Source organism: Scyliorhinus torazame, chromosome 8 (assembly GCF_047496885.1).
Source record: "Scyliorhinus torazame isolate Kashiwa2021f chromosome 8, sScyTor2.1, whole genome shotgun sequence".
Taxonomy (NCBI): Eukaryota; Metazoa; Chordata; class Chondrichthyes; order Carcharhiniformes; family Scyliorhinidae; genus Scyliorhinus; species Scyliorhinus torazame.
Window position 1 is genome coordinate 25,620,486 of NC_092714.1, and position 21,562 is coordinate 25,642,047.

At 45.1% G+C, this 21,562-nt stretch overlaps 1 protein-coding gene across 3 annotated transcripts in view; it reads left to right on the plus strand.

Moving 5' to 3' along the window:
- LOC140427689 (interferon-induced GTP-binding protein Mx3-like) overlaps positions 1-21,562 on the plus strand; it is an 82,208-nt gene that overhangs the window by 28,219 nt on the left and 32,427 nt on the right. For all 3 annotated transcript variants that reach the window (XM_072513190.1, XM_072513191.1, XM_072513189.1), the window contains 5 exons: positions 2,870-3,070; positions 4,610-4,802; positions 12,344-12,481; positions 17,691-17,845; positions 19,967-20,105. In XM_072513190.1, the coding sequence (XP_072369291.1) occupies positions 2,870-3,070; positions 4,610-4,802; positions 12,344-12,481; positions 17,691-17,845; positions 19,967-20,105 (826 nt within the window). The remainder of the gene's footprint in view (positions 1-2,869; positions 3,071-4,609; positions 4,803-12,343; positions 12,482-17,690; positions 17,846-19,966; positions 20,106-21,562) is intronic.

Below are 21,562 nucleotides of genomic sequence, written 5' to 3' on the forward strand. Positions count from 1 at the left end.
TTTTCAACTTACTTCTATAACCCCCTCTATTCTGCTTTTAGGACCTCATACGTTTTTCAGATTAAGTTAAGTGTGAGAAGAAAAAACAAAACAAAACTCAGAACATGTAGCGCAGAATCTACTCCGGTGAGCATAGGAATGATTTCTAGAGAACTAATCAGGAGCTAATTTGAAAGTCTGACACCTGCAGAAGGTTCACCTGGCACTCAATTTAAACACTTAACGATCGCTAGACTCCGCCCTCCGGACACTGCTCCCGTGATTCTCGGCTGCTCCTGGGGTTCCTGTAAAGTTTGGTTCCCGAGCGAGACTAGGCCCGAATCCACACCATGCTCAATTTAAACACTTGCCGGTCGCTAGACTCTGCCCTCCGGACACTGCTCCCGCGATTCCCGGCTGCTCCTGGGGTTCTTGTAAAGGTAAATTCCCAAGCGAGACTCGGAGTAGAGTTGAGAGAGAAATCACGGGGCAAAAAGGGGACGTGAGATTAATTTGGCAGATAAGACAAAGGAGAATCCAAAGAGCTTCTACAAATACATTAAGGGCAAAAGAGTAACATGGGAGAAGTAGGGCTTCTTAAAGATCTACAAGGTCATCATTGTGTGGATCTGCAAGAGATGGGTGAGATCCTAAATGAATATTTCTCAGCAGTATTTACTCCTGGCTGAGAAAGGCATGGATTTTAGGGAACTTGGGGCTTGGGGACATAAATAGTGATGTCTTGAGGAGTGTACATATTACAGAGAAGGAGGTGTTGGAAGTCTTAAAGAGCTTCAAGGTCGATAAATTCCCGGGACCTGATGAAATGCATCCCAGGACATTGTGCGAGGCTGGGGAGGAAATTACGGGTCCCTGGGCAGAGATATTTGAATTGTCGACAGCCATACGCGAGGTGCCTGAAGATTGCAAAAAGCAAATGTTGTGCTTTTGTTTAAGAAGGGCCGCAGGGAAAAGCCTGGGAACTACAGATCAGTGAGACTAACGTCTGTGGTGGGTAAGTTGTTGGAAGGTATTCCAAGAGACAGGATCTACAGGCATTTAGAGAGGCAAGGACTGACTAGCGACAGTCAGCATGGCTTTGTGAGTGGAAAATCATGTCTCACGAATTTGATTGAGTTTTTTGAAGGGGTAACCAAGAAGGTAGATGAGGGCAGTGCAGTCGACGTTGTCTACATGGACTTTGATGTGGACATTCACCTGAGGAAGGAGCAATGCTCCGAAAGCTAGTGATTCGAAACAAACCTGTTGGACTTTAACCTGGTGTTGTAAGACTTCTTACTGTACATGGACTTTAGCAAGGCCTTTGACAAGGTACCGCATGGTTGGTTGTTCTATAAAAATGAAATGAAAATCGCTTATTGTCACAAATAGGCTTCAAACGAAGTTACTGTGAAAAGCCCCTAGTCGCCACATTCCGGCGCCTGTTTGGGGAGGCTGGTACGGGAATTGAACCGTGCTGCTGGCCTGCCTTGATCTGCTTTCAAAGCCTGCGATTTAGCCCAGTGTGCTAAACCAGCCCCTGCTGATTAAATCTCACGGGATCCAGGGTGAGGTAGTGAATTGGATACAAAGTTGCCTTGAAGACAGAATACAAAGGGTGGTTGTAGAGGGTTGTTTTTCAAATTGGAGGCCTGTGACCAGCGGTGTGCCTCAGGGATCGGTGCTGGGTCCACTATTACTTATTATTTACATTCATGATTTGGATGAGAATGTAGGAGGCATGGTTAGTAAGTTTGCAGATGACACCAAGATTGTTGGCATAGTGGACAGTGAAGAAGGTTATCTAGGATTGCAATGGGATCTTGATCAATTGGGCCTGAGGGCCGATGAATGGCAGATGGAGTTTAATTTAGATAAATGTGAGGTGGTACATCGAATCGGGGCAGGACCGACTCAGTTAATGGTAGGGAGTTGGGGAGAGTTATAGAACAAAGAGATCGAGTGGTACAGGTTCACAGCTCCTTGAAAGTGGAGTCACAGGTGGAGAAGGCAATTGTCATGCTTGGTTTCATTGGTCAGAACATTGTTGGCACGTCTTGCTGAAGTTGTACAAGACATTAGTAATTCCACACATGGAATACTGTGTACCAGTTCTGGTCACCCTATTATAGAAGGGATCTTGTTCAACTAGAAAGAGAAAAGATTTACGAGGATGCTACCAGGACTTGATGGTTTGAGTTATAAGGAGAGGCTGGATGGACTGGGACATCAGAGGCTTAGAGGTGATCTTATAGAGGTCTATAAAATAGTGAGGGGCATAGATGAGGTAGATAGTCAACGTCTTTCCCCAAAGTTAGGGGAGCTGAAAACTAGAGGGCATAGGTTTAAGGTGAGAGGGGAGAGATGCAATAGGTTCCAGAGGGGCAATTTTTTCACACAAGAGGGTGGTGAGTGTCTGGAACGAGCTGCCAGAGGCAGTAGTAGAGGCAGGTACAATTTTGTCTTTTGAAAAGCATTAAGACAGTTATATGGGAAAGCTGGGTATAGAGAGATATGTGCCAAATGCAGGCAGTTGGGACTAGCTCAGTGGCTAAAACTTGGTGACATGGACAAATTGGGCCTGTTTCCATGCTGTAAACATCTATAACTCTATTAGGGAATGCACCTGATTTACATTCAATCTTTTGCACCACATTTTCCTCTTTCTGTACTGCCCAGATTCAGGAGCGTGAAATGTTGGTTCTGTTACTGCCGGATGGATGGAGGGAGTGAGTGGGATGTGAGTTTGTGGATGCCCGTGGCAGACAGCAGTCAGAACAACATCCCGGAAATCTGGGCTGGATGATTGGGCTGGGGTTTGCTTGATAATCTGTTGGAATGATAACTATTGATGTAGAGCTAAAAAAAGTTACTTTCTTTCCTCTCCAAGACGTTTACAGACATGCGGCAGTCAAATGGTCAAAGTCTACCGTTCTCGGCACCGGTTGAAACACCTGCAGCCAATATTGTGACGGAAGCACCGGTTGTTAACGGAGATGATGGTAACTCCAAGGGGTTTGCCTGTCCGAATGGTGTCTGGCTGACCACATTTGGTGCTCTGGAGGAAGAACAGAGAAAAATCTCAGTTAAGGTAAGTGACTTTGTATTGTGAAAGTAGTGCAGAAGCTTCAGCCTCCTGCAACCAGTCCACCCACCCTGCATCTCCCACACTTCCCCATTCAGCTCTTCGGGGTATAGATTTGAATGAAGGTGGTTCCTTGTGGCTTTCTGGTACTCTGCCCAAGTGGACATGAAAAAATGAACGGATGTGCATTTATATAGCACCTTTCACAGCCTCAGGATGTCCCAAAGTGCTTTACAGCCAATGAAGCACCTTTTTTGAAGTGTGGTCATTGTTGTTATGTAGGAAGTGCAACAAGCAGTTTGAATACAGCAAAGCTCGGCAGAAGCAATGAAACTACCAGATAATCAGTTTTTAAATGATTTTGCTTGAGGGATACATATTGGCTCGCAATCTCCAGTGGGCGGCATGGTAGCACAGTAGTTAGCTCTGTTGCTTCACAGCGCCAGGGACCTGGCTTCGATTCCAGGCTTGGGTCACTGTCTGTGCAGAGTCTGCGCGCTCTCCCCGTGTCTGCGTGGGTTTCCTCCGGGCATTCCAGTTTCCTCCCACAAGTCCGGAAAGAGGCGCTTGTTAGGTGGATTGGACATTCTGAATTCTCCCTCAGTGAACCCGAACAGGCGCCGGAATGTGGCGACTAGGGGATTTTCACAGTAACTTCATTGCAGTCTTAATGTAAGCCAACTTGTGACAATAATAAAAGATTATTATTATGTATTTTTTTGAACACTCGCATTGCATTTTTGACATGTATCTGAGAGAGCAGGCATCTCTTCATGTGGGCAAAGGTAATGGCCGGGATTTTCTAGCACCTTGTGGTGGGTCTCGCTGAAGGAGATTCAGTGGCCCAGCCAAAACTCCATTGATTTTGTGTGGAACCAGACAGTCCCAGTGGTGGGCGGAGCCGGTAAACCCTGCCCAAGGTCTAGTTTTCACTTAGCACCGAACTGTGGTCTGTTTTATAATGCAACAACAGATTTTTATTCTTGCAAGATAAAGCAATTGGGGTGGGCTCAGAACATCACATCCATCCTTAGACAGCTACTGGTGATCTTCAAGAGAAATACTGATGTTGTACTCTGTAGAACACGGAGGTCTTGTGGTAGCATCCCTGCCTCTGAGCCAGAAGCTCCGAGTTCAAGTCCCACCCCAGGACTTGATGACCTAGGATGTGCGTCCATGACGTGGTCAGACAGGTTGTGTGTGTCAACCTGCAAATCAGTCCAATAAGCCAATGGCACGGGTCAAGAGTGAGAGAGACTCCTGGTCATCCATCTTGTTGCAGAGTAGCGAGCTTCAAGCTATAAGCCTCTGGTGTCAGATTATCGACCGGTTCCAGGAATAACTAACTATGGAAACAGACAGAAGTCTGTCATTGTGCACCACGAAGTGTGGGAAGGAAATTGGAACTCTAGCACTGTGGTTCCAGTCTTTGTATTAATGAACGTGTGGACTTGCAATATCTTATTCCTCCTCTGGGAACTCAGTTAAAATGACACTTTGAAAAATATTTTGCATTTATTTATTTGATAGTGTCCTCTCTTTCAGTCAATGGATACTGCGTTTTACAATGAATACGAAAGTAAGGTACGACCTTGCATTGATCTCATTGATTCACTAAGAGCGCATGGCGTGGAGAAGGACCTGGGACTTCCCGCCATCGCAGTGATCGGAGACCAGAGTTCTGGGAAGAGCTCAGTCTTGGAGGCACTGTCAGGGGTGTCACTCCCACGGGGCAGCGGTAAGAGAACTTTGTAATCATTGTGCCATTATGTAGAATGTGTGGTATATAAAGGGTTAATGTAATATCATAATTGACCACTAGATGGAACTGGGAACAGATCTATAAAAAGGACTGACTCTTGGGCTTCTGGGGGAGAGTGCAGGAGAGAGGAGAATACAGTTTAAGACAGAGTGCATGGGACAAGTATTACTATAGTGTAGATTGTAGTTTAATAGATTATTGCTTGCGATAGGAGTAAGTGGTCGAGCTGTATATTAAGTAGTGTAATAAATGTTAGCTTTGTTAATGAACTTCTTGTGTGGTCTTTGTGAACACTACGACATCCATCCTGAGTATAAGAAACACAAAAATTACCCGAATCAATACCTGCCAATCCTGCTCACTCTATATCTTTCTTAGTGTATTTTCTTCTCACCCAATCAGCTCTCTATTCTAGGATACCTTCAAATCAAACACCGCCTGCCCATTTTGCAGTGTAGTTTTACAAGATTACTAAACTAAACCAAGAATCGTGTTTATCCTGTTAATTGGTTCAAATACTCAACACATTAAAATTGGGAAGTTAGGACTAAGTCAGTGAACCTTCTTCACCCAAATGGGAATAGACTAATAGAACAGTAACTAGGGAAGGCCTTGCTACAGCCAGAATAGATCACAGAATAGAATCATAGAATGGTTGGAGCATAAAAGAGGCTATTCAGCCCACCATGTTCGTGCTGGGTCTCTGCAAGAGCAACTCAGCTTGTCCAACTCTCCCGGCCTTTCCCTATAACTCTGACATTTTCTTTCCCTTCGAGTAATTCTGGATTTCATTTTGAAACCAGGACTCAATCTGCTTCCACCACACTCTCAGGCAATACATTCCAGATCCTAACCCTTCACTTTTCACTGTATCTCGGTACACGTGACAACAAATAAATCCAATCCATTGGGAAAAAATGATATGACCTTAAGACATAGGAGCAGAATAAGGCCACTCGGCCTATCGAACTGCTCCACCATTCCAATCATGGCTGATATTTTCTCATCCCCAAATGCTACAATCCCCATAGAGACCGGCAACTTAATAAAGAAGAAATTGAACTGCTATTATTGCTGAAATTAGCCAATGTAACTCATCTATTCAAGAAAGGAAGGAGATAGAAAATCGGCCAGATAGCCTAACAGCTGCTGGAATTTATTGTTAAGGAGGTTAGAGCAGGGCACCTAGAAAATCTTCATGCAATTAGGCAGAGTCGATGTGCTTTTGGAAAGAGACATCATGGGCGGGAGTGTCCTGTCTCGTCCGTGACGGGATCCAACACGAATGAGGACAGAAAATTTGGCATTCCGGCCAAAACTCCATTCATTATCAGTGCCACCAGAAAATCTCAGCCACAAGCGGGGATGGACGATTTCGACCTAAGTGTGATTAATTTATTGAGTTTTATTAGGAAGTAACGTGGAACGTGAAAAACGGGAACCTGTAGATGTGGATTTCTGAAAGACATTTGGTAAGGTTCCACATCAAAGGTTGCAGTGCAAAGTAAGAGCTCATGGCATGAGTAGAGGATCGGTTCGCTAACAGGAAGCAGAGTTAATTTTTTCAAATTGAAAGTACCCGATTCTTTTCTTTTCTAATTCAGGGGCAACTTTAGCGTGGCCACTCCACCTACCCTGCATATCTTTGGGTTGTGGGGGTGAGACCCATGCAGACGCGGGGAGAATGTGTAGACCGATTAGACTTTTTTGAGGTGGTAACGAACAAGGTAGATAAAGCGATGTAATATATTTGGATTTCCAAAAAGCGCTCAATAAGGAACTGCACAAAAGGCTGCTTCATAAGATAAGAGCCCAGGGTGCTGGGGGTAGTATATTAACATAGATAGAGGATCGGATAACTGATAGAAAGCAGAGAGTTGGGATAAGAGGGACGCTTTCAGGAAGGCAACCAGTAACTAGTGGAGTGTCACAGGGATCACTGCTGGGGCCACCATTATTTGCAATAACTATTAATGACTTGGACGAGGGAACTAAATGTATTATTGCCAAGTTTGTGGATGACACAAAAATAGGTGGGAAGGCAGATGGTGAGGATGACACAAACAGTCGACAGAGAGATATAGACAGGTTAAGTGACTGGACAAAAACTTGGCAGATGGAATATAATGTAGGATTATGCACTTTGTTGGAAGGATTAAGGAGTTGAATATTATTGAAATGGAGCAAGACTGCAGAAAGCTGCAGCACAGAGGGATTGGGGAGTCCTTGTGCATACATCACAAAAACTTAGCCTGCAAGTTCAGCAGGTCATAGGCAAGGCAAATGGAATGTTGGCCTTTATTTCAAAGGGAGTGGAGTATAAAAATAGAGCAGTCTTGCTAAAACTATGCAAGGTGCCATTTAGACCACACCTGGAATACTGTGAGCAGTTTTGGCCTCTATATCTAAGGAAAGATATACTGACATTGAAGGCAGTCCAGAGAAGGTTCACGAGGTTGATCCTGGGTATGGAGGAATTTTCTTACGAGAGGTTCAGTAGGTTGGACCTGTAGTCATTGGAGTTTAGAAGAATGAGCGGCGATCTTATTCAGACATATAAGTTTCTCAGGGGGCTTGACATGGAATATGTGGGCAGGTTGTTCCTTTTGTGGGAGAGTCTAGGACCAGAGGGCGTAAACTCAAAGTTAGAGGTCGCCCATTGAAAACAGAGATGTGGAGGGGTTTCTTCTCCCAGAGGGTAGTAAATCTCTGGAATTCTTTACTGCAGAGGGCTGTAGAGGCTGGGTCACTGAGTATGTTCAAGGCTGAGATAGACAGATTTTTTTATCAGTAAGGGAATCAAAGGTTATGGGGATAAGGCGGGAATGTGGATTTAAGGATTATAATATCAGATCAGTCATGATCTCATTGAGGTGGAGTAGACTCGATGGGCCGAATGACCTACTTCTGCTCCTGTGGCTTATGGTCTCATAGTCGGGATAAATGGTCAATTTTCTGGTTGACGAGCGGAGAAACAGTTCAGAGAAGGTTCACTCAACTACTTTCTGGAATGAGGGTGTTATCTTATGAGGAAGGGGCGTTAAATTGGACCGATATCCATTTGAGTTTAGAGGAATGAGAGGTGATCTTATTGAAACATGTGAGACCCTAAGAGGACTTGACAGGGGGGGATGTTGAGAGCATGTTTCCACTTGTGGAAGAGACCAGAGACCATTTAAAAATAAGGGATTTCCCATTTGAGATGGAGTTGAGGAGATTGATTTTCTCTCAGAGGTATGTTAAACTGTGGGATTTTCTTCCTCAGAGCATTGAATATTTTCAGACTGAGTTAGATAGATTCTTGGTTTACAAGGGAGTCAAAGGGGATCGGAAGGAGTGTGGAGTTGAGGCCACCATGTGATCAGCCATGATCTTATTGAATAGCGGAGCAGGCTTGAGGGGCCAAATGACTTACCTCTGCCCTTAATTTCTATGTTTGTATGCTCCGAATATAGTAAACACCATTGTTGCAGGCAACCTGTACTTTAAACTGCAGAACAGAACTTTTTATTTTACTTATCACGCAACTGTAAACCCCACATCACAGCTATACTTTACACTACCTCTTAATCCACTCGTGTTTCCAGACCCAGTCCAAAATGATACTTATTTCCAGCCTGGTAACATTTATCCCCAGAAAAGTGTTTTCCGGGTGGGGAGAGGGAGGAGGTTCCAGGTGATACCCCCTCGAGCACAAGTGAGGTAAATCTTCCAGCCCCATTTCAAAGGCCCACTAGTTTGGATCAGAATTTTCCAGCCCCTGCAGCAGGTTTTCTTGCGGCGGAGGCAGCTCATCATTGGCCATCAGGGGATCTTCCGGTCTCACCGAAGTGACTTGCCCACTATGCTGCCATGGAAATCCGCGGCAGGGATCAAGTTTGATGGGACAGGAAGATCCTGCCAGTGCGTTCCAATCGAGTGCAAGCTTCCATCAACATTCCTGCGTGAGGAACCAGTGAGAGTTTCTCCCTTCTCTCCCAGATCCAGTTGGATTAACTATTCTGTGAGTTTCAGGGTCATCGTAGAAACTCTTTCCCTCAGATAGCCCATTTCCATGGCAACATGAATCCCATGAGCCTTTTATCTAGGTAGAAATGCTGATTAGCTATACTTGCGATTCCAAATCTCATTTATCTTGGACAGTTTAAAGTATAACTGTTTGCAAACCAACATTCTCAAATCTTCCTGGGATTTTGAAAACTATCAGTCTCATCACTGTAATCACAGCTGCTACTGCCATTGTCTCCAAATCTGAACATCGTCCAGTCCTTTCCAGCAAAACAACCCAAGCCCCCCTTTAATCTTTAACAACCATGTCTCCCAGGCCTGTTGTTGGGCAGACTTCAGAACTGGTCACATGATTCCCCCCTTCATTTGACTCTAAATTAAAGAAACAACCCCAAAAGATAACAATCTTATAGATCTCATATTTATAACATATGGGGCGGGATTCTCCACTCCCACGCCGAAGTGGCCGCACCGTCGTGAACGCCATCGAGGTTCACGACGGCGCGGAACGGCCCCGGTCCCGACCGATTCAGGCCCTGACAATGGGCCAGGATCGGGGCCGCGTCATCTACACGCGCCAGGCCTTGTCGCCCGCGTAAAATCGGCGCCGCATAGATGACGCGACCGGCCCCGCATAACGGGCGTCATCCACGCATGCGCGGGTTGGCCCATTTGTTCCTAGTTGTCCTTAGACACACTGCTCACCTTTGTTCTGCCATTCACGCATTCTAATCTCTTCATGTGCCACTATCAGCAGCCCTCTTAGCCTTAATCACCCCCATTTACATTCCCTTTGCCTGTCTGTCCATGACATCTTTGTCAATCCCCACCTATCGCTGGCCCCACCGCACCAGGGACCCCCCCACAACAGTATAAACCTCACCCTATTTTCAGTTCTTTCATCATCCAGGCAGTTCTGGCTTTGATTGTTCTACAATTCCCCTTCATGGGAATAGACGTCAATGGCCAAACCATCTCTTGTTCAAAAGCAGCCCATTGTCCCGTTAGTGCTTTGCCCAATGATATTTGATTGCCAATTTACCTAGGCCCGATCTATTCTCACACCACTGAAATTGGCACTCCTCAAAAATTATTTTTATCTCTGAATTGCTCCTTGTCCTTTCCTATAGCTATCTCAAACAGTTATGACAATATGATCACTCTTTCTCAAATGTTACCCAATGGATACTTGATTCACTTGGCCCACCTAATTTTCCAGACCAGCAACGCCTCCTTCCTCATTGGTCAGAAACATGTTGATTCAGAAAATTCCCCTGAACACAGTTCAAAAACTCTTCATTTTACGCTGTTACCAGCCCAATCTATGTTACAATAATTTTAAAAAACCATTTTGCCTGCTCTAAAGTTTCTACAACTCTCTGTAATTTCCCTGCAAATCTGCTCCTCTATATCTTTCCCACTAGTTGGTGGCCTATTGTAGAGAATAATAGTCATGGAGTTTTCCAGCACAAAAAGAGGCCCTTCGGCCCATCGCCTCTGTGCCGGTCATCAAGCACCTATGTATTCAAATCCCATTTGATTTGTGGATTTGTGTGCTATGACGTTTCAACTGCTCATCTAAATGCTTCTTAGCTGTTGGGAGGGTTCCTACCTCTACCACCCTTTCAGGCAGTGAGCTCCAGACTCCCACCATCCTCTGGGTGAAAATGTTTTTCCTCAAATCCCCTCTAAATCACCAGCTCCTTATCTTAGATAATGCCACCTGGTTATTGACTCCTGTACTAAAGGGAAAATGACCCGATCTACAACCCTCATAATTTTGTACACCTCAATCAGGTCCCCCCCTCAGCCTTCTCTGCTCCAGGGAAATACACCAAGCTGACCCAGCCTCTCTTCATAGCTGAAATGCTCCAGCCCAGGCAACATCCTGGTGAATCTCCTTTGCACTCTTTCTAGTACGATCACATCCTTCCCACAATATGGCAACCTGAACTGCACACAGTGCTCTAGCTGTGGCCTAATGAGTGTTTTATACAGCTCCATCTTAACTTCCCTGTTTTTATCTGTGTCCTGGCTAATAAAGGCAAGTGTCCCATATGCCTTCTTAACCACGTTATCTACCTGTCCTGTTGCTTTCAGGGATTTTTGGATATGCTCCCCAAGGTCCCTAGGCTCTCTGTACTTCCTAGCATCCTAACGTTCATTGTGTATTCCTTTGTCTTGTCAGTCATCCCAAAATGTATAATCTCACACTTTTCAGTGTTACATTCCATTTGCTACCTCTATTGCTTCTTAACTGTAGCTGAATAGATTTTGCCCTTGACCCACTTTAGGAAATCCTCTCTTTCCTGCACTGTAATGTTCTCCCTAATCATCACTGCCACTCCTCATCCTTTTCTTCTTTTTCTGTGTTTTCTGAGCCCCGGGTATCCAGGAATATGTTGTATCCAGTTCTGTCCTTCTATGAACCAGGTTTGGGTTATTGCCACAACATCGGTGACAGAATTTAATGTGGGCAACAGGAGTCTTGGCCGCTGGCTGGATTGTTTGCAAGAGACCCACGTTGCCTACTTTCAGGAAGGCCCATCCAATTAAGTGCCAATCAGACACTTAACTATGCAGCTGGTGATCTTTCTGATCCCAGGGTGTAATTCCACCCCCATCCCCTGAGAGCTACTGGCCAATCAGAGGCCGGCAGCTCTGCATTACCTGTCTGACCACTGGCTAGGCAGTGGCCACTGCCGATAATGCAGCCAGAGGAAGCTGAGGGTCAAGGGTTGACGAGATATCCATGCCAGAGGTATGTGATGGCAGGAAGGAGGTCACAGGTTAGTTTAAATAAGTTCAAGAGTCAAGTTCAAGTGTTTCTGGAAAGTCATAAAATGGATGGATTTGCTGAGGAGGGAAGTAGTTAGAGTTGGTACCTCAACAGAAAATATGTAGACCTCTATGAGTCGCTTACAATATCTTCAGATATCCTTGAAGTAGAACTTCATGTTGGACCTTAGCACAGAGCGATGAGTAAAACATTGCCCCATCCATTATTCTCACATCCCAATTTTCAGTTCCATTGATCCCATTGGAGTATAACATGCACTTGATGCTGCCATGCAAGAGAATTTCTATTCCATTATTTTCTCGGCAATGACCTTTTAAGGAATAAGGGAATCCATACTTAAAGTCGACTTCCTTCTGTAACTGGCTGAATTACCCCAACTTTGCCAATTGATAGAGAAGAGAAACACTTACCAGTGATGCTCCTTTAAAAGGAAGTATTCTCAAAAGAATGTACCGTGAATGAAGAATGTATTTGTTGAGTTTGTTTGTAAGAGGTTCACAAGGTGCCAACTCTGCCTTTCCGCTCAGTTTAAATGGGGATTGAAGAGAACGCACCGTTGTTTCGAGTGGAAGATTCTGTATGGTAGACTGTTATTTACTGCACTACTTTATCCTAACAACACTGCTCCAAAATAATCCCTCCCACAGCCCACATGTTGAACTGAATTGATATGTTGTTTTTAGACATCAGTATTGTTTCACTGTGACAGGAATTGTGACAAGGTGTCCACTGGAACTCAAGCTGAAAAAAGTCAAAAAGGAGAATGTTTGGAAAGGAAAAATAAGCTACAAAGACTACTCACAGAGACTTAAAAATGCAGCCGAGGTGGAAGGAGAAATTCGTAAAGGTTTGTTCCAATATTTTTTTTGAAACCAGTACAGACGTGCGGTGTAGATTAATGTTCGATCTCCACGTTGAACACTTTGAGACAGAGGACCTCTCCATCTTTGTGAAAATGGCTGTAGAGACAAGGGGCGAAATTCTCCTACCCGCCCCGCCACATTTCTGCCCCGACCGGCCGGCGGGAGTCTCTGTAACACCGGCCGGTCAATGGGGTTTCCCATTGTGGGGCAGCCCCACGCCGTCGGGAAACCCCCCGGCGCCGGCAAAACGGAGACTCCCGCCGGCGGAGAATGACGCCCAAGAATCCAGTTATACACCCCCCCCCCAATAACTTTCACAGGTGGTGGGGAATGGGAGTGGGTTCTAAATTGCACATCCATCTTTCATGGAGGCAAGTGTACATGTTAAAGTGCACCTACCCCAGTCGGATCTGGTTTTCACCAGTGAAGTATGCAAAACACAAACTATGCACTTTAGGCTTGGTGGGAAAAATTCCTCTTCGGATTGGTGGGCGACCCTTATCGCAGCTCAGGTGCTCTTTTGGATATGGTTCCGGGGCACCTTTGGGAGAGGTTAAGTTCTCTTTGGGAAAGCTAAGATATCCTTCGGAATTTTAAAACGTAGGCATGAAGAAGTGAAAAATGTGTTTGTGTAAAATGTGTCTAGGCTCATTGGAACTGTCAAGTTTATTGGATTTGTCAAGAGGGCTGGCAAGAGGAGCCATCAAGATGGCAAGAATTTAATAATAAGACTCTTTATTAGTGTCACAAGTAGGCTTACGGCACTTTGTGGGAGGAAACCGGAGTACCCGGAGGAAACCCACGCAGACGCGGGGAGAACATGCAGACTCTGCACAGACAGTGCCCCAAGCCAGGAATCGGACCCGGGTCTCTGGCATTGTGAAGCAACAGTACTAACCACTAGGCTACCGTGCCGCCAAAATCTCCTGTCCTTTAAATATTTTGAATAGAAACTCTGCAGTGTTTAAAAAAAGTTATTACTTGCTATTTCACACTGTCTGTTGTCATAAACCGAGCGCACGTATTATTGGATTAGCGCTGTATGACTGATTTCACAACCTATTATCGTGTGCTGTCCTTTCTTACAACTTCAGCAGATGTTATTTGCTGAGTAAGCCAAATCGCAGGCAAAAAATTGTTTTATAAATCATCACCTTTTTCTGTACTTTGAAAATCGGGACAGGGGTTTCCTGTGTGGGCTGGGGACTGGTTCAGCTCACTTGGCTGGACAACTGGTTTGTGATGCAGAACAAGGCCAGCAGCATGGGTTCAATTCCCATACCGACGGAGGTTATTCATGAAGGCCCCACCTTCTCAACCTTGCCCCTTGCCTGAGGTGTGGCCATTCTCAGGTTAAATCACTGCCTGTCAGCTCTCTCCCTCAAAGAGGAAAACAGCCTATGATTATCTATGACTATGGTGACTTTACGTTTTGCTACTGTGCACCTTCCACCTCCTTGTCCTCTCCCACATCTGCCTTCTGGCGGCTGAGGTCCCCACTGGAGGGCTCTCTACGTGGGAGTTCTCCCCCTTACCATCAGAGACCTGAGGTCAAGTATGTTGCATGCAGCTGACCCTTACAACTGTAGATTCCATTGATTCACAGTTTCCCAAGATGCATGTGTCTTTTGCAGCCTTGTGACATCTGTGGACCCCACATATATAAGTTGTCCTCGGCTGGCTGCACCCCCTTTTTAATTTTTAAAAACTCTGTTACTTTACTTTTGGTTGTACTTTCGCCCGACGCCCCTGAACTTTGGGCACACAGCACAGAGGGCAACAGAGAACGAGGAAGACCCCCAACGAGGGTGGCACGGTGGCACAAGTTTAGCACACTGGGCTAAATCGCTGGCTTTTAAAGCAGACCAAAGCAGGCCAGCAGCACGGTTCAATTCCCGTACCAGCCTCTCGAACAGGCGCCGGAATGTGGCGACTAGGGGCTTTTCACAGTAACTTCACTTGAAGCCTACTTGTGACAATAAGCGATTTTCATTTCATTGGGGCTGTTTAGCACAGGGCTAAATCGCTGGCTTTGAAAGCAGATCAAGGCAGGCCAGCAGCACGGTTTGATTCCCGTATCAGCCTCCCCGAACAGGTGTCGGAATGTGGCGACTAGGGGCTTTTCACAGTAACTTCATTTGAAGCCTACTTGTGACAATAAGCGATTTTCATTCATTTTTCATTTTCAATGGTTAACACTGCTGCCTCACAGCTCCAGGGATCTGGCTTCAATTTCGGCCTCGGGTGACTGTGTGGAGTTTGCACTTTCTCCCCGTGTCTGCGTGGGTTTCCTCCAGGTGCTCCGGTTTCCTCCCACAGCACAAACATATGCAGGTCAGTTGGATTGACCATGCTAAATTGTCCATTAGTGTCCGAAAGGTTAGGTCGATTTACCGGGTTACGGGGATAGGGTGGAGGCGTGGTCTTAAGTAGGGTGCTCTTTTCACGGGCTGGTGCAGACTTAATGGGCCGAATGGCCACCTTCTACAGCGTAAATTCTGTGATTCTATGATCATGGGCCTGCTTCTGGGCCTGGCCAAGCTGACCATTAATATCTGCAGCCGGTGGGCAATGTAGGGGAATGTCCACCCCCACTGTCAGCCCGTCCTCCGTGGCTTTGCTTGCTGCTGGGTGTCCCTGGAAAAAGAGCATCTGGAGGCCTTCCATATCCAGTGGGGACCACAGGAACGGAGGTGTTATATCGATGCCTCTTGATGTTTTACGTTTCCTTTGAGATTCTGTTTACTTTGATGCACCATCCCATTGCGGCGCTGCCTGTTAATTTATCCCTCAATTTGTTGAGTTAGTTTATTTGGTAACCCCAAAAGAAGCAAACACACCTACACACACACACAGCCTCCTTGGCGAATAATACAATGAGTTGGATCTTCCGCCCCGCCCGCCGCAAGTTCGCCCCAGGCAGCACGCGGACCATGTAAAGGTCCGTTGACATTGGTGGGAATTTCCGGTCGCCGGGCGCGGCCGGAGAATCCCACCCAATATTCCCGAAACTATTTTTAAAAATAACATCCACCCTCACACTATCAGTCCGCAGTTTGACTGACAGCTCCAAGTGCTTATAAAGTCTTCAAGGTGGGATTATGAATAGAAGTGTTTGTTTTTATAAGGGATTAAAGGAAGTTAAATTTTTACCAATAATTGACAGACATTTAAGAGCTTTATTTAGTTTCAGCATAGGTCCTGAGGTCTGACCAAGGTGGACACTGGGTGAGGTGGCATGGAGAGTGTAAGGGTGGTTGGTGGGAAGCATGGGTTCACTTGAGTTGGCACTAAGTTGGCATTGGGGCTTTCAGGGACTTTGGGGACAAGTGGAGGGCTTATAGGTTGACAAGGAAGGTGTGAGGGACCTTGGGTGTTTGGAAAAGGGGATAGGATGGTGTGGGTTGGCATGGATGAGCCATGGGATTTGGGTGAGGTGGGGTGAAGGGATGGGAGTTATGAGGACTGGAGGTCTCTTTATTTTTATTTAATCCCTTTTCGGGAATTGTCTGCAGTCTGCCCTCCTAACCCAGGAGTGACCATATACCATAAAATAGTGAGGTTAGTCTGAGGAAGCACATTGGAAAATTCATGCCCCAAATGTACTTATTACTATCTGATGCTGACCTGGTGATTATGCTCCAATGTGACATCTTTTCAAAGTGTAATTCATAGATAACAAAGCCATTTAAAGGCCAGCGTCTACTCGTATGAGAAGGATATTTTGTATCTAGTTTTAATAATTCAAGAGAATAAATATGACATGATAGCTAATATCTTTACACCTTTGAGAATTGAACACTCAAGCACTCTTTATTGGTGAATCCCCCAAATAAATCGCCTTTCTCTAATTATAGCCAATTGAAATTGGTGCCGCACTGACTGCAGTGGAAGAAAGGATACAGAGAGATGAAAATCGCTTATTGTCACAAATAGGCTTCAATGAAGTTACTGTGAAAAGCCCCTAGTCGCCACATTCCGGCACCTGTTCGGGGAGGCTCGGACAGGAATTGAACCGTGCTGCTGGCCTGCCTTGGTTTGCTTTCAAAGCCAGCTCTTTAGCCCTGTGCTAAACCAGCCCCTAAACCAGACAAAAATGAACAGATTCCTTGTATTCTAGGTGCAGTGATGGGAAGGTGGCAAATATCCTGAAAGAATGAGATCAAATGCACCTGACAGATCTCCTAATACAAAACATATTTTTAATGATCTACACACATTTAAACAATAACAATCAGGAAAAGATTCATTCAGCTGGTCACAATGCTTTGACCTTCACTAAATGTCTAAACAATATAAATGCACTCAGCCATCCCGAGAGGCATGCAGTACCCTGGAAAAGGCAAAGGGCCGGTCAATTTAGGGAAAACACTGTTGAACCTTCCTCTTCGGAGAATGAGCAGTACCAACTTGTCATAATTGTGCGAATAGGCGTCCATTGGATGATCTGGCAGCTTCTTCCACAGGGCCATTCCACCTCCTAAAAAAAGAACCACCTCCTAAATCCAACCTCGTTCTAGCTTGAAATGGTAACCAGCCCCCACCCCACCCCACCCCACCTTTCCGCCTGGCCCTCACTATCCTATCTGGCTGAAACAAGCTATCAATGCGAACTCTGCCTATACTCTTAATCACGAACTTCAGTCAAATTCTCTCAGTCTACTCATCTCTAAAGTGTAGCGCCCCAGGATTGTGCGACTATCTTCACGAGTAAGATGCTTCAAACTTGCAATTAGGCTCCTGGCCCTCCTCATCCCCTTCCAAAAGCTTCAATATCAGCCACCATGTCAAAACTGGACAGTCTTCTATCTGAGGCCTAATCAAGGCCTCACAACATCAAGTTCACTTATGAACTGAGATGCTGACAGATCCATAACAAACATTTGGGCTTTGTAAGAATACCAGATTGCAGCTATCAGCTTATATATTGATGCAGAGCTGCATATAACTATTCCACATTTCTGCTAGATGCATCAAATGTTTAGTGACATCAGTAGATGCAACCAGTTGAGTGATTGGCACACAGTAAGTTCATTGGATGTACACAGCTGAGGAAGATGTTGCAATTAGCCTCATAAACAATACATTTGAGCCTGATTTCTCATTAAGCTATATTAACAGCTCACTGCACAAGATAGTGGGCCTTATCATGATATCTAATCCAGTTACTTCTCATATGTGACATCTTCCCAGCCCAGAATGCAATCGCAGGGGATGGATTGGGAATCAGCCATGAATTAATCAGCCTGGAAATCGAATCCACCAATGTTCCTGATCTGACTCTTATCGACTTGCCAGGAATCGCCAGAGTCGCAGTTGGCAACCAGCCGATAAATATAGGAGAGCAGGTACGAAGAACTCAATTAATAGGCCACCTTACTAAATATGAAGACAATAATCTCATTGTCCTTTGAGAAGTCTTGATATATGTAGACTGGCAATCAAGATCCTCATATAACAAGTGTGACCTCACCTTTGTAATTTAATAACACAAAGCATTTTGTAAGTTACGATCCCTCGCTCAGGTTTGGAAGTTTCTCTGGGCATCAACAACCAAAGATTACCAAATTATTGACTGCTCAGAACATGTTTATTTGGCCCTCTAAAAATCTTACACTCAATAAAACTTATACTCGACGGAAGCACAATGGCGCAAGTGGTTAGCACGGTTGCTTCACGGCACCGAGGTCCCAGGTTCGATCCCGGCTCTGTGTCACTGTCCGTGTGGAGTTTGCATATTCTCCCCATGTATGCGTGGGTTTCGCCCCCACAACCCAAAAGATGTGCAGAACAGGTGGATTAGCCACGCTAAATTGCCCCTTACTTGGAAAAAATGAATTGGATACTCATATGCCAATATGAGGTCGCCTAAGCCTAATATGAGTGAGTGATCAGTTCTCTCCTGATCTCCAAGTAGTTGATCAGACAGCGTTATCCTGAGATGTCTAGCAATCACCTCGGGGCCCAGTATCATACCAAGCTCGGTGCTTTCTCCCCGCATGATCAGCTCTGGATTGGCCGAACCTTCCTTCTCAATGTTCAGCGATTGGGGGTGGGTTCTTTCATCTCCAGCCCTCACACAATTAACAAGACAAAGAATTCATCTCTGCTGACTTCTTTTTATGATTGGCAGGCAGTGAATAGTGAGATACCACAGGGATCTGTGCTAGGACTCCAACTGTTCATATTATATATTAATTAAATGCATTATCTCCAAATTTGCAGATGATACAAAGTTGGGTGGGAGGGTGAGCTGTGAGGAGGATACAGAGATGCTTCAGCAGGATTTGGCAGGCTGAGGGAGTGAGCATATGCATGGCAGATGCAGTATAATGTGGTTAAATATGAGGTTATCCACTTTTGTCGCAAAAATAGAAAGACAGATTATTATTTGAATGGGTGTGAATTGAGAGAGGTGGACACTCAGCGAGACATTGGTGGCCTCATGCATCAGTTGCTGAAAGTTATCGAGCAGGCCCAGCAGGCAGTAAACAAGGTAAATGGTATGTTGGCCTTCATAGCAAGAAGATTTGAGTATAGGAATAGAGATGTTTTACTGCAATTGTTAGCACATTGGTGAGGCCACACCCGGAGTATTGTGTGCAGTTTTGGTGTCCTTACCTGTGGGAGGATGTTCTTGCTATGGAGAGAGTGCAGCGAAGGTTTACCAGGCTGATTCCTGGGATGGCGGGACCATCATATGAGGACAGTTGGTGACCCACGCCGGGAATCGAACCCGGGTCCCTGATGCTGTGAAGCAACAGTGCTAACCACCGTGGCAGAAGAATGGATTTTTTTGAGTTTGTCAAGCAATAGATTCTATCCCACTAATATATAATCAAGAATATTGCCCGATGGCATTCCTCAATAAATACCATTGAAAACTCTCTGGTGCTGTGAAGCAATAGTGCCACCAGCTACACTTCATTAATCACATTCCAGGCTTGGAATCAACAGAGCTAGACTTTAGGAGTTAAAGATCATTTAAACTTTGATGACTGCAAATAAATGTCATGCCAGTCTTTAAAGTTACCAGGGTCAGTTGAACACTACAGATTCAGCATGCTCCACTCCCACCTTCTCCAGACTCTTGTTTCTTAGTCTCAGTTATTTTGTCATTTATGTATGTCAATTTCCCCTTCACCGGGTTTCATACCGTTCCCAGGTTAGGTGAGAGAAGGGGGGATCACTTACACTTTAGTATTACTTCACCGATTGTAAACCAATGGAACAGAAGTCCCTGTAGCACATCCCCGAGTGCAAATTTTGAAATTACACCAACGTTTATCAATCTCTTCAGGTCCATTCAGCTGTTACATCAAAATGCAAAAATAAATCTTACAGCCTGCAAAAGGAAAATGGCACAAGTTTTGTTGTTTCATGAGCTTGAACATGGAATTGATTGTTAAAAGTTTCACCAAATGTTTTTTATGTTCTACAATCATGTGATCTGGTGTATTACATTTCAGATTAAGAAACTCATCAAGTCATTCATTCAGAAACAAGAAACAATTAACCTTGTGGTTGTGCCATGCAACGTTGACATAGCAACCACCGAAGCTCTGAAAATGGCCCAGGAAGTGGACCCTACCGGAGAGAGAACTCTGGGTAATTGCATATTAGCTAAGGAAAGGGAACTACGAGGCCTTCAATTGGCCCCTCCGACAGAGACAAATCTTTCTGTTGTGGTGTTGGTAAAGTGAAGACACCAAAAGATTGTGAAAACAGTTCATTGTCCGGTCAACACATCCTGTGCAAAGTCTGAGCATCACCCCTCCTCGTTCCCATCTGATATTTATCTAGTTCATTTCTGGAGAAGTTGGACAACAGGGGCTGTGGTGGGGCAACTGCAGATTCTACCAGCATGCGTGATAAGATGGGCCAAATGGTTTTCTCACCCATAGTCTTGTGGCACGGCCACACTAACACCTATTGATTTGTGCCTGTTCTGGAATTCTAGATATTACTGTCTGGTAATGGGTGTTTGTCTTGGGCGGTCGGAAGAGCTTTACAGAAAGATAACGCATTCCAAAAGGTTCATTGAGGCAGCATGTTGCCACATCAATTGCATGTAGCAAGTGAGAAGAATATATCTTGAACCTGTGGCTCTCCGATTGTTTTATGAAGATACCTCAAAGTGCAATAGCTGACTAAAGGTGCTGAGCATGAGGCTGATTGTTACAGGTCAAACACCTTGACCCTGACGGTTCGCTCTGCGAATGAACTCCCACAAAGGTTTCGGCAGGAGACATGCTCTGGCATATCTTAATCTGGATCATTCACATTATTTAGATCTACATTTTAGTTTGATGTAAGTTTTTGCTTTCTATGCACAAACTTGCACTAAGGTGGGGCAAAAAGTTGAACACTTACTGCCTCAGGTCCTCAGGCTGACACAAAACATTGTGAGTGTTGGGGGCTAAAAGGCAGCACCGCTTTCCTCTCTGCACCAAAATCCCCCCTCACTAAATTCCCACTCCCACCAAATTCCCTCTCTCACCAAATTCTCACTCAGCAAATTCCCACTCTCACCAAATTTGAACTTGTGCCAAATTCCCACTTAACGAATTCCCACTCTCAGCGAATTCCCAATCTCACCAAATTCCCACTCAGCGAATTCCCACTCTCAGTGAATTCCCACTCTCACCAAATTCCCACTCTCACCAAATTCCCACTCTCACCAAATTTCCACTCAGCGAATTCCCACTCTCACCAAGTTCCCACTCTCACCAAATTCCCACTGTCACCAAATTCCCACTCAGCGAATCCCACTCTTAGCGAATTCCCACTCTCACCAAATTCCCAGTCTCAGCGAATTCCCACTTAGCGAATTCCCTCTCACCAAATTCCCTCTCTTACCAAATTTCCACTCTCACTAAATTCCCACTCAGCGAATTCCCACTCTCACCAATTTCACACTCTCAGGGGATTCCCACTCTCAGCGAATTCCCACTCTCAGCGAATTCCCACTCAGTGAATTCCCAGTCTCAGCAAATTCACACTGTCATCAAATTTCCACTCATGCCAAATTCCCACTCTCACCAAATTCCCCTTTCACCAAATTC